The 12,872-nt window shown below is 58.9% G+C and overlaps 2 protein-coding genes across 4 annotated transcripts in view; one reads left to right on the forward strand and one right to left on the reverse strand.

Annotated features, from left to right (window-relative positions):
* The first annotated feature begins 807 nt into the window (after nucleotides 1-807).
* CCDC74B (coiled-coil domain containing 74B) lies at nucleotides 808-5,780 on the forward strand. Its single transcript, XM_003801729.1, has 8 exons — nucleotides 808-1,057; nucleotides 2,093-2,137; nucleotides 3,267-3,326; nucleotides 4,093-4,255; nucleotides 5,029-5,218; nucleotides 5,291-5,370; nucleotides 5,448-5,504; nucleotides 5,642-5,780. Exons 1-8 carry the CDS (start codon nucleotides 808-810, stop codon nucleotides 5,778-5,780), a joined length of 984 nt encoding a protein of 327 aa, XP_003801777.1.
* Nucleotides 5,781-6,660: 880 nt separating this feature from the next.
* The window catches only part of MED15 (mediator complex subunit 15), a 77,877-nt gene continuing 71,665 nt past the window's right edge, over nucleotides 6,661-12,872 (reverse strand). For all 3 annotated transcript variants that reach the window (XM_023508016.1, XM_012812699.2, XM_023508017.1), the window contains 9 exons: nucleotides 11,575-11,711; nucleotides 11,351-11,478; nucleotides 11,004-11,138; nucleotides 10,870-10,933; nucleotides 9,352-9,418; nucleotides 8,845-9,005; nucleotides 8,595-8,761; nucleotides 8,292-8,390; nucleotides 6,661-7,618 (listed from right to left, as the gene is read on the reverse strand). In XM_023508016.1, the coding sequence (XP_023363784.1) occupies nucleotides 7,482-7,618; nucleotides 8,292-8,390; nucleotides 8,595-8,761; nucleotides 8,845-9,005; nucleotides 9,352-9,418; nucleotides 10,870-10,933; nucleotides 11,004-11,138; nucleotides 11,351-11,478; nucleotides 11,575-11,711 (1,095 nt within the window). In that variant the 3' untranslated portion in view covers nucleotides 6,661-7,481. The remainder of the gene's footprint in view (nucleotides 7,619-8,291; nucleotides 8,391-8,594; nucleotides 8,762-8,844; nucleotides 9,006-9,351; nucleotides 9,419-10,869; nucleotides 10,934-11,003; nucleotides 11,139-11,350; nucleotides 11,479-11,574; nucleotides 11,712-12,872) is intronic.

Raw genomic sequence — 12,872 nt, forward strand, 5'->3', positions numbered from 1 at the left:
GGCTTAAGCCTGTAATATTACCACTCTGGAAAGCAGAGGCAGGTGCATTGCTTAAGTTCACGAGTTTGAGACAAGCCTGAGCAGGAGTGAGAACCCATCTCTACTAAAAATAAATTAGCTGAGGCTGGGTATGCATCTATAATCCTGGCACTCTGGGAGGCTGAGGCTGGTGGATTGCCCTGAGCTCATAGGTTTGAGACCAACCTGAGCCAGAGTGAAACCTCGTCTCTAAAAATGGCCAGGCATTGTTGGCGGGCACCTGTAGTCTCAGCTACTTGGGAGGCTGAGGCAAGAGAATCGCTAGAGCCTAAGAGTTTGAGTTTGCTGTGAGCTATGACACCAGTGCACTCTACCGAGGGCGACAAAGTGAGACTCTGTCTCAAATAAATAAATAAATAAAGTCTGAGTGCAGTGACCCTTGGGAAACATGGCCACAGACACTGTCCCGCTTCCAGACCCGCCCCCCTCCTGCGTCCAGCCCCGCCTCAGCTGGCTTCATGGGCTGACGCTCCTTGTCCACCTCCAGTCCCGCCCCGCTTGCACCCCGGCTCCTCCCATCGTGTGACCAGGCTCCGCCCAATCCTCCAATCCCGCCCCACTTGCACCCAGACCCCGACCCTCGTGTGCAAGGCCCCGCCCATCTTGCACCTAGGCCCCGCCCTGACTTACAGACCCACCCCTCGTGCGCCCAGGCCCCGCCCCGCCCTCCAGGCCCGTCCCCTCGGACGCTCCCGTTTCTATGGCGACGCAGTGCCAGGCCGGGGCAGACCCGCCACTGAGCCGGCGTGCAGTGGCGGCGGTGGCGACATGAGCGTGATGGCGGGGGCAGCCAGGGCGCAGCGCCCCATCTCGGCGACCCCGGGCTCCCGAGGCACGTCGCGTCTTCGCCAGCGCCAGGCCGCGGGCCTCCAGGGCCTGACGGCGCATCCGGGACACAGCGATGCGCAGAAGCGGGTCATGGACCTGGAAAAGAGCCTGGAGTTCCTGCAGCACCAGCACTCGGAGACACTGGTCAAACTCCACGAGGAAATTGAGCACCTGAAGCGGGAGAACAAGGGTGAGCCGGTCTCCCCGGATGCCCCGTCGCCCCGGCCTGCAACAGTGAAACTCTCCGCTCACGGGTCCAGAGCACGCTGGGGGTTCGGGAAGACACGGGGCAGCAAGCCCCACCCTGGGTCCTGCCGCACCGGGCTCTCCCTGCCCCAGGATCTTAGACCGGGGTGGTCGTGGGCGCTGCCCTCCCTGAAGCCTGCCCTGCAGGGGCAATGTCATTTCAGGCATTCACACGGCCAGCTGTCTCCTCTCTAGGCAGGGTCAAACTCCCCTCACTGTTAAGAAACTTTATAGAAGTAAAACAAACCCATCACAGTGTACAGCTCAGTGCATTTTCTCCCACTGAATACACCAGATGGGGAGCAGACAAGTGGCCAGCCGGCCCCTCCACCTTGTGCCCACATTCCTCACACCCTTGTGGTCCTAACCCCATGGACTCCATCTGAGCAGAATGTGAGACCTCTGTGATATGACTGCTCCTCACTCCAGCCTCACCCTTCACCTAGAGCTCCTCTGCCAGGGCACTGAGGCCTGCTGCCTCAGTTTCTCCCTCTCCCCTTTCTGGTGCTGCCTTACCTAGAGTGCTGAGTATTCTACCACTGGGCATCTATGTCAGAACCCCCCGGTGCTGTCCCCAGGCCTTCCTGAGTCTCACCTCAGTCCTTGACACCCAGGCCAGATTTGTTCAACCCTGTCCCCAGACATCCCTTGATTATTACACTGACCACATTTGCTCATCCAGGAACCAGGCCTCCAGCAGTGTGGGGTCATCCCAACTCATCTCTGTGCTCCTGGAGTGAAGCCTAGTCTGGCACTTGTGGTAGTCTCAGATTTGGAGCAGAGGGTGACTGGCTGAGTGTGCTGGGCGGAGCTCTGTCTAGGGAATAACCAGGAGCATTTCTAGCCCTGGTTGCCCAAGGCACAGGTGTAGTGGGGAAAGCTAGTGGGCCTCTAGGGGCAGGGATGTGGACTACGCTGCTTCTTCCAGTGGCGATGGCTTTGTTTTAAATGATGAGGACAGCGTGTGCTTTGGTTTCAGATCTCCATTACAAGCTCATAATGAATCAGAAGCCACAGAAGAAAGGTGAGATTGAGCCCCTTTAGTGCTGGGAAGTCCCTACCATGCAGAGCAGCAGCCCCTCCACACTATCCATGCTCACCTGTACACTGGCCCCAGCATGCTAACCCAGTGGGGACAGGTTCTGGGGGACCTGGACGCCATTGCCCCCCAGCTATGGCTGGGGGACTTTATGTACCCAAGCACAATAGGAGCTGCTCTCAGGGAGCCCAAGGCCTGAGGCTTGTGAGTAGGGACAGTAGGGACAATGAGCAGAGCATTTAGGGTGGGGGGCTGCTGAATCCTCCCTGTCTGAGCAGAGCTCCTGAGACAGGAGGGGGCCCTGGAACAACCCCTCCCCTCCTGGGTGTCCCCCCCGCCCTGGGTGTTTTGGCCTCTGATTCTACACCTTGGTAGAGTGCTCTGGGCATGCTCCTTCCAGGGAGCCTCTCTTGTGGCCATCTCCTCAGCAACCTCATCCAGGGTGCCAGGGTGGGGGAGGAAGCAGAGACTCAGAGACCTGCAGCCGCTTGTCTGAGGCACTTCATCCTGATTGTGGCTCTCTGCCCAGCCCAGGGACATTGGCTGGGTTCTTGAGCTCACTCTCTCCCCTCATCTCTGGGGCCAGATCTGACTTCAGGAGGTCTGATGGGTGAACAGGCCCAGCCTGGGGACATCCCAGTCTGGGTGGTGCTCAGGGCTCTCTTTCTGGGGAATATGCAGAGGATGGGGTGAGGGAGGACCCTTCTTCTAAGGGTGTGGCAGCTCCAGTGAACTGTTCTGGGCAAAGTGTGGCCCAAGTTAGTGATCTAAGCCCTGTAGTGCCTGGGACCCTGTTGGGACACTGGAGGCTGTGCTCTCATTCAGGACGCTACACTGGTCCCAAGCCCCCTGCTTTCTGAATGGCCTGTCAGGAAATAATCTTTCTGGTGACCTCTGCGCCCCTGGGTGCTCCCAAAGTATGGGGTACAGTAGGGAGGTCATGGCCCTGCAATGCTGCCACCCAGCTCTGTGTGCTCCCAGAAAGTGGGGTACAGCAGGGAGGTCACGGCCCTGCAATGCTGCCACCCAGCTCCATGTGCTCCCAGAGTGTGGGGTACAGCAGGGAGGTCATGGCCCTGCAATGCTGCCACCCAGCTCCGTGTGCCCTCTGCAGGCAGCATCTCCACTGCCAGTTTCCCTTCCAATAAGTCAGTGTCCAACACAACAGTGTCAGGTGAGCAGACTGGGTTCCATGAGCTCAGAGGGGCCCGTGCCCCACTGGGGCCCCAGGCCTGGGTGGCTAAGCTGCTGGGCAGATCAAAAGTCAGATTCTGTGGGCAAAAGGTGAAGGGGCGGCTGAAGAGAGCCAAGGAGGAAGGCCTCAGGTGCCCTGCAAGCTAATGCTGCTACAAGGGCAGAGGTGGGCTGGGATAGGACTGTGGGCTGCAGGAGGGAGCCCCTGACATGAGAATACAAAAACCAGCAGCAAGGCCCTGGGCAGCCCCTCCCCAGGGCAGTCTGGCTCTGGGGGGCTGCTGAGTGCTGGCTTAGCCTCCAGAGTGGGCTTCTTGGGAGAAGGGTGTGCACCAGCTTCCCCAAGCAGGCAGGATGCAGGCGACCTGGCCTGCCCAGTGGCCCTGGGCTTGTGGCATCTTTTGCAGAGGGAGCTGGTGTCTCTTCTCCCCTCCAGGCCTTGCCAAGAGGCCCAGCATCCTCACCAGCAGCGGCCCTCCTTTTCTGTGTAGGGCCCAGGTGGGCAACGGGCCTTGTCCTTAGAAAGTAAATGTGTGCAGGTTGGCTCTCAGGCCTCTCGTGCAGTTTCATTTTACCCAGAATAGGAGCGTTCCCCGTTGTGATCGCCTGTTCAGCAGGCACCACCCACAGGCTTCACCCTCAGAACTACAGGGGCAGGGGCAGCTTGGGCGCACACACCAACCCTGGAGGACGTGGGCAGCACTTCTGATGTCTGCAGTGACTGGCCCTGTGGGTCCAACCTGCAGCCAACTCTCAAGGCAAGTTCAGGCCCCCACCCAGCTCCTTCAAGAAGCAAGAGTCAAAGCCTGATGGCCTCCAGAAGGTGGACCTGGAAGAGGAGCCTGTTAGCACTGCCTCCCTTCACAGCAGCAAACTGGACAGAGTACCTGGGGTGCAGGGGCAGGCCAGGTAGGCTGGTGCGCACCCTGCGGGCCGGGCCTGCATGTGGGCCCAGGACTGTGCACAGTAAGTCCTACCTTGGAGTAAACCAGCTGCTCTGTCCTTTGCTCCTTGGGCCTGTTTCCTATGGGAACCAAGGCTCTCGGAAGCAGACAACGCCAGGCTCCACATGGCTGGTGGGCGCTGTCTTCCTCCCCACCCCTAGGAGTCTGCTGACCTGACCCCACATGAGGGGGTCAGCAGCAGCCCCTGAACCACTTTGTCAGAGAAAAGAAACACAAAGCAATCTTTGTTACCAAGAAAACAGTGAGTCTGATTAGAACAGAGAGGGCTGGCCGCCTTTGAACGATACTGGGCCAGCAAGACAGAGCCAGACTAAGTTCTGGTGACCCCTGAGTTCTCAGGACTGCCCTGGGACATTGCAGAGAGTGCACTCTGGGCAGTAATCAAGCAGGACAGGCTCTTGGTTCTCGGCATAGCTCTAAGATTCTCCCCAAACCAGCCCTAAATGCATGAGGCCCAAGGGCAGCCTGGCAGCTAACTGGTCACCTTTGGAACCCCCATCTAACCCTCAGTGTACCTTCAGTGGGAACAAATGGGTGGGTGGTCCCAGGTCCCAGCTGGCCCCACCTGCTTGCCCAGAGCACCCTAGTCAGGAAAGGGAGCCCACTGACTTCCTCACACTGATCCCACACTGGCCCGGGGTGTGTGTGGTGGGGTTGAGTGGGTGCTTAGACCAGCCCAGGCAAGTCACCTCAGGGCTGCTGCAATGATCATTTCAGAGATGAGGAAGTGGAAATCTCTCACCCAGGGGCCCCCTTAGGGGCAGGCATCCAGCACAGGGGCAGGCAAGCAACAGGTGCACCCCCCTGGACGAGCCTGCCCCCATACCTGCGCAAGCCCACCACTCTTCAGCAGTGCGAGGTGGTCATCCGCCAGCTGTGGAACGCCAACCTCCTGCAGGCCCAAGAGGTGAGGCTTGGGCAGGGCTGGCCCTGGGTGGCTGGCACCGCCACACCCATCACACCCTCCCATGCCTTTCAGCTCCAGCATCTCAAGGCCCTCCTGGAGGGGAGCCAGAGGCACAAGGCTGCCCCTGCAGAGGCTGGGCCCAGTCCCCCCAAGTGAGTGCCTACGCCCTGGCCCACTGCGTCCCATCAGGGCCTGTCCAGGGCTCACTGCTGACTCTCCTTTCACGCAGGGAGCAGGAGGCCATGCAGCTCCCCAAGGTCTCCAGCAAGAACCTCTCTAAGAAATGGTGAGCCCCTGCGTGGGGAGGGCAGCCCTGCAGCCCAGTGCACAGGGAGGTTCGGGGCTCAGATGCAGGCTGGCCGAGGTCCCAGCAGCCTCCACTCCTGAGGATGTTTCAGGTGACCTTCCCCCACCGGTCCCCAGCCTGATACTGAGCCCCACACCCGTGGCGGAGCGTGCCATCCTGCCTGCACTGAAACAGACCCTGAAGAGCACCTTTGCCGAGCGGCAGAAGCGGCTGCAGGTGGTGCAGAGCCGGCGCCTACATCGCTCCGTGTTCTGAGTCCACTGCCCCTAAGCTGTGGTCGACCTGCACTTCTAAAGGATCTGAATACTTTTAAACCAAGCTAAATTCCAAGATAAACCCATGACAGATAAGGTACTTGACCTCCAAACCAAAGAACTGTATATTTTCTTGCTATTATTTTGCTGTTCTGCATTAACTCAAAAAGGCACATTACAAAATGTGAATACTGAAAATAAAGCTGTTTTTCTCCAACTGTGTCTCACATCTCCCAGCCCTTGGTCCCTAATCCAGCTCCCTGCTAGTCTGGAGGGGACCTGCCACGTCAACACAGCCACATCTGCCCCTCTGGAGACGGGAAAGCTTTCCTGGTCCACTGGCTAGGCTGGGAGCTGCCTGCTAGGAGCACAGTTACTCTAAGTCTCCTGCCCTGACTGGTCACTCCTGGGGGGCAAGATGCTGTTCTTCCCTGTCCTGACACTCAGCAGGGCTGACAAGTGGTTTGGCTAAGCCCACCTTCCTCCCTAGAGGGCCATAGCAAAAGAAGACCTGTCATCTCCAGAATGCTGTGTCCAGCCCCTCTGCTCCCTGTCACCAGAGTAGCACCATCTACTGCCTGGGATGGTCAGCTCAGTGCCCACCCTCGCCTGGGTACCATAGTCCTCCCAGTCCCAGGGCCCCATGTCCTTGGCATTAGTCTCAGCCTCTTCCTGCTTTGGCAAACAGGAACTTTGCTAGGAACCTGGGGCATGGACCCGGCTTAGGGATAGGACAGTGTGTCAGGTGAGCGGAGGTGAGGTCTGGGGCACTCAGGGCCAGACTGGATACTGCTGACTCCAGAGTTGACAATATCCCTGACAGGAAAGCAGGCCCCAGATTCACGAAGAAGATGCAGTGATGAACTCCTGACAAACACAGGAATAATATATTTATTATAAGAACCACTGATGGGGTAGTGCACATAAAAAGGGGAACACCTCATGACCAGAGGGCTGCTGACTGGCACCCAGAGTGGCAGGCAACACAGGGAGGGGCCATGCTGCCCCATGGCCCTATCCCAGCCGGGAGCCCACCCTCTGGAGTGGCACAGAGCACAGGAAGCTCTGAGGATGCTGGGCCTGAGGACATCACTCTTCCTCCTTCAGAGAAGGACATGGCACCTGGCGCTCTTCCCTGGGCTCCTCACAGTGCTGAGGCTGAGTGGCGGCTGGGAACAGGCAGCCAAGACGCAGTCTGTGCCCTGGACCCAGGAGCCCACTGCTAAGAGTGGCACAGACTGAACTCAAAACCGTGATCAGAGAACCATATTTTAAGGGCTTCCTATGTCCTCCACGTTCTCCTATGGAAACGTGTAGACGTGTGTTCTAGCACACACAGATGCTCTGATAAGAACTGGAGTTCTCCCTCATGTTGCTGAGAGTGGACCCAAACCTGGGCGCAGACTATGGAAAGGCCACAAGAGCAGCCCAAGAATCGTGGCCAGGGGCAGTGTCTGACTCCCTGGAGACACAGAGAACCTTCTCTAAGAAGATAGCCCATGTCCCCACCAGCCAGCTCCATAGCCATCTGTCCCAGTTCTGAGCAGTGTGGAATTTCGTTTGGCAGGTCCCCAAGGCAGAAGATAAAAGCAGGAAAGCTAATCTAACCCTAGGCTCCCTAAGGAAGCCCACACCTAGCAATGTCCATTGGGAGGGATGTGTCCATGGCCCAGTGAGGATGCTGGCTATCCTGCAGTCCCAGCTAGGCGGCTGAGAGGCAGGCCTGGTGGACACTCTGGGCCCAGGTGTTGAGCAGGGCAGTCACGGAGTGTTTGTCAGGGAGCTGCAGCAGCCTCGCCGTCATGCGCCGGTGCACTGATTGCAGGAAGGGATTGGCGTCTACGGCAGAAGGATGAGCTGTGAGCAGTGGGCCACACTCTATAGCTCCCCAGGAAGGGCAGCCTGAGATGTGAGTGCGTACACTGGGCTATCACCTGCCTCCTACAGTGCCCAGCCACCAGGCTCTCCCACCACAGCCATGTGGGTGGTGAAAATCTGGAATATGAACTGAATACAGAGCCGGGGGCTTTCCTTCTATGACAGTCTTTGGGACTTAGTCCTGGCCGGGCTGTGTACCAGCTCTGATGCTCAGGGCAGCCATCCTCTGCCAATGGGGCTCTCTCTGGAGCCATGTCACCCAGATGGGTCCCCATATTAAACTCTGGCAGTCCCTCTGACCTGCCTCAGCCCTGCCAAGCTTCACAGGGGCTACTGCAGGGAGCTGGGTCCATCCTGAGCCGTGGGCCCACTCGCCCCTCACCCACTGAACATGCTGGCCTGATGCAGAGATAAAAGGGCAACGGGACACAAATGGATAGAACCTTCTCTCTTCAGGTGACCACTAAGCAACCAGCACTGGTCTGAACAGGAAGCCAGCGAGGGGAAGGTGGGGCTCAGTCGGGGTGGGAGGAGAACATAGGTGGTCATTGGGAACCCTGCTCGCCAGCTGCTGGCCCCAGCTGCCTTGGCCCCAGCTGCCTTGGCCCCTGCCAGCTCCCCTAGGTTCACCCACCGTACTGCCACTGCTGGTCGATCCATAGTGGGCTCTGAGCGGGGTAGTCAGCAGGCACACTGAGTTCCAGCGGGGGCACACTTGGGAGATCCTTGTCATCTGTAACACATATGGCTGCACCTCTGACCTAGACAGACCCTGGCTGCCCTGCCCTGGAACAGGACTCCTCACAACCTGGAAGGTTCCGCAGCCTATGGGTCCCTCTGACTCTCAGACTCGGAACCTGGCGTGCCCTGCATAGAGGGTGCCAGCAGTCCTGCCACTGTCTCCCCAGGACACTCACTGCCTTCCCAGGACACTCACCCAGCTTACAAATCAGGTGGACGGTACCATTGTTGCTGCAGTGAGAAGGGTCTAGGTTCACCAGAAACTTGGGGTCCAGCCTGGCCACCTCCCCCTGGAGCACGTTGGGGATGCTCTGCCTCTCCTCCTCCTCGAGCTTGCGCTTCCGTGTGCACACCACCGGGGCTCTGAGGAGGGGAGCAGTGACCAGGTTGGCTGCATGCAGCCTACAGCCACTACCCCCTACAAGGCCCAGCCCAGCCTTACGCACGTGATGGGTGGGCCATGGATGGCAGTCATGGCTGGCACAAATGTGCGGTACAGGGAGTGGTTGAAGACGGGTGAACGGATGTTGGCAAGGACGGCATCCAGGAGTGGCTGGCACAGGTACTGCTGTTTGGTAGGTGGCACTGGAGGTGGTGGGGGTGTGGGCTGAAGATGGAACAGGGAGAGGTCAGCAGCCAGCCTGGAACTCGAGGCTGTAACCACTCTTTGGGGCCCTCCTGTCCCCAAGGCCCTCATGTTCACGCACAGTCAGATTTCTGAGGCTCTTCTCACAATGTCCACCCCTGTACAGACAGTACTGGCTGACCCTGGACACAATTCCCTGCTTCCTGGCCACGGCTGAGTGGTAGCAGTACCCATGGGGCCACAGGGAGAGGGGTGGCTTCTCCCTTATTCTCAGCACACCTGACTAGGAAGACTCCTCCTACTTAGTTCTCCCAGACACCAGGGGTGTACCCCAACCTCCCCGGGAGGTACCCAATACTCCACTTACCACCGCCATGTCATTCTTGAGTTTCTCCAAGGCAATCTCACATTTCTGCAAGGTCTTCAGGGGACACCTATGGAGAGAGGGGTCGTGGGCTAACTTTGGGGCTGGAGAGCTAAGACAGCTGACAGCTCTTGGGCTTAGATCCCAACCACTGCCTATCTGGACTTCCCACTCTGCCATGGGAAACCTCTGCAGTAACCCTGGCCAGGAGACCAGCTGTTCCCAGACACAGAGTCTTAGGCAAGACAACCCTCACCCTTGCCCATTCCTGGTTGGCAGAAGAAGGCAATGAAACAAGGGGAGAGGCAGAGGGCAGGCCCCAGCCACACTCGGAAGGCCTGTCTTTCTAGGCAAGTTCCTGCCCTCCTTGGCCCTAAAATCCCAACGATGAATCAACCCAAAAGCTCCCTGGAGAAGATGGATGCGGTGGCTCATGCCTATAATCCTAGAATTCTGGGAGGCCAAGGCAGGTAGATTGCTTAAGCTCACGAGTTCAAGACCAGCCTGAGCAAAAGTGAGACCCCGCCTCCACCAAAAATAGAAAAACTGGGCTCTGCGCCTCTGGCTCAAGTGGCTAAGGCGCCAGCCACATACACCTAAGGTGGCAGGTTCAAATCCAGCCTGGGCCCGCCAAAACAACAATGATGGCTGCAACCAAAAAATAGCTGGGCGTTGTGGCAGGCGCCTATGGTCCCAGCTACTTGGGAGGCTGAGGCAGGGGACTTGCTTGAGCCCAGGAGTTGGAGGTTGCTGTGAACTGTGATGCCACCGCAACTCTACCCAGGGGGACAGCTTGAGGTCGGTTTCAAAAAACTGAACTCTACCCAGGGCGACAGCTTGAGACTCTATCTCAAAAAAAAAAAAGTGTCTGGAGAGCCATCCAGCTCTAATAGGCCCCCCGTTTGGCATTATATCCAGAACAGGGCGACCCTTCTAGGAGGGGGGCACAGCCTGCATCCAGGAGGTGTGATAAGAGGGGGTAAAACAAACGCCCAAGCTCGTGCACAGCTCTGAGGCACTGCCCAGGCTCTAGTGCCCATGGCAGCCCGCGGCTGGCACACCCTGCCTTCTACTTGCTTCTCCTAAACACTGCCTTGTCCTACTCCCACAAACAGCAAATGGGGTACCTGAGACACAGCTGCCTGCTACAGTCACTGGCAAGGCAGAGACAGGTCTGAAGGTAAGACTCAGGTATGTCGTGGCCAGCTGATGGTGAGGCTGCTGCCAGGCAGGACCTGGCCACAGGCCAGATAAGGCCTAGCTCTGACAGCCACACTTGGGAAGTGTGAGGACCACAACAGCAGCCTAGAGTAGGGTGAAGGCTGGGTGCTGGCCAAGGTGGAGTCCAGGCAGGAAGCTCCAGTGCACACACCCTAGTGGACTTCTGGGGGCCTCCAGGCAGGGCCCAAGAACTGCCTGGGCACCTTCCCTACAGCCCACCATGGCTAGGCCAGCCTCGCCCTATGGGACTGTTGGTGGGTGCAGCACTGTCCTCCTCCAGGGACCTGGGCCAAAGCTCACCTCTTGGAGGGATCTGTCAGAATGTCCAGAAGGCTCTTCATCTTACTCAGGTCCTTTTTTCTGTCTGGGACAGAAGAGGGAACACTAAGACCCAGCCGGGCACCCATGGCCCGGCCCTGCAGCGCGTGGCCCACCTTCATTCTTGTCGATCTTGTTGATCATGCGACGCAGGGGCTCGATGTACTTGGACAGCTGCTTCAGCTTGTCCAGGTACTGCTGCTCCTCGGCCTGGCTGGAGCCGGCAGGGCTCATGACAGAGCTGGGGTTCACTGCAGGACACAGCCGGGCCGGGCCGCGGCCCCAGACCCTTAGGGGAGGCGCTCGGGCTCCAAAGGCCCCTGAGTTCGAGTGCCTGGCATGGGCTGAGGCCTTGCAAAGGTGAGGGGCAATGCTCAGCACCCAAACCTGCCGGCCACATGCGGGTCCCACAGTGGGTTCTGGGCCTCAGGTTGCACCCATTCCCACCCCAGGCCTGACTTACCGGGGGTATTTAAAGGTCCAGGTGAGGGGACGCTGAAGTTCTGTGGGGTGCGGGCTGTCACTGGACTCTGGGAGGGCTGCGGTGAGGGGCTGGGTAGGAAGCTACTGGGGCTCGGGGTGGGACCGGAGCTGCAGCCAAGTGGAAGGGAGCACGTGTGAGCCAGGGTGGGGGGGAGAGGGTATACCCTGAGGGCCAGAGGGAGGGGCACCCCTGGCTATGCCTACCTGACGTTGGAGTTGGGCTGAGAGCTGGGCTGGCCGGGCTGTGGGGATGGCTGTGGGGGAGGGGGCATCGACTGTGGGGTCTGCACCTGCTGGCCTGGCGATGGCGAGGACAGCATGGGGAGGCTGCTCTGGCCCACCTGGAAGTAGAGGGGCTTAGCCGGCGTGCTGCCACCCACCCGCCTGCCTCTGTGCCACGTGTCCAGCACACACGCAGGCTCCTCCTCCCTCAGGCCTCCCCACACACCCTTGCCTTCTTCCAGACGCTGCCCAGACACACACAGTAGCACATACCCCACCTCTGAACAGAGGACATGGTGACCTGGTGGCTGGCAGCCCCAGATCCAGGTAGGGGAGGGGAATGAGGACAGAGGCTGCTGGGCTGGGACAGGCCATGGTGTGGGAGCTTGAGGGCAGCCTGGAGAGGCAAAGGCTTCAGTAGGCAGCAGCCTAGCCTGCTGTGCCACACCTGGGCTGGCCTGTGACACGTTCCTCTGTGGATCAATAAAGACCCTGCTCTGCTGACTGGTGGGACTGTCTTCCCACACACTTCCACCAGCCTCACAGCCCCTAAGGCTGACCACACTGAGGACAAACCCAACAGCTCAGGCCATCTGTTATGTTGACTTGTCCAGTGGGCTGGTGGCTTCCAACCAGCTGCAGGGCTAGTCTCATGCTGTGTCCTATCTGGACCTCTTAACTAGAGGTGGCCAAATCCACATGTGCACACCCACACTGGGCCATGCTGGGGCTAGCATCAGCCCACTTGAGCGCCACCAATGCTGAGCCTGATTCTGCACACAGGGAGATGTATGCTGTGAGACCTCAGAGGCCCCAGCCCTGCCTGCACAGTGGGGCTGCTCTCTGCTCAAGTCGCCAGCTGTTGGGTAGGGGTGACACAGCGTCCACACCAGGGATACCACTGTTTGTCTGTGAACTCCAAGGGATGAAACCACACTGCCTGGGCACCAGGGACAAGGATGTGGGAACCCTTCACTTTCCAGGGAGCAGCACAGGTGGCAGTTCTGGATCAGGAGGACAATGCTTGCTCGTCTAGGGTGTTTGGTGATGGCAGCATGAAGGCCCAGATGCTCACCAGCTTGGGGCTGGCTAGCATCACCTACGTCCTAGCTAAGCTCCTACTTTCTGGCTCCCAGCCTGTCCAGTTCTGCAGACCGACTGCGCATTCTCCAGGGGCACTCACTTCTGACACTGCCCTGTCTGGAGCTATAGCTCACACCTCCCCAGCCATGCGCTCCTCTCCCCACCCCCTGGCACTGCCCCCACCATGTGCCTCTACC

Source organism: Otolemur garnettii, unplaced genomic scaffold (assembly GCF_000181295.1).
Source record: "Otolemur garnettii isolate 467f Iridium unplaced genomic scaffold, OtoGar3 scaffold00218, whole genome shotgun sequence".
Taxonomy (NCBI): domain Eukaryota; kingdom Metazoa; phylum Chordata; class Mammalia; order Primates; family Galagidae; genus Otolemur; species Otolemur garnettii.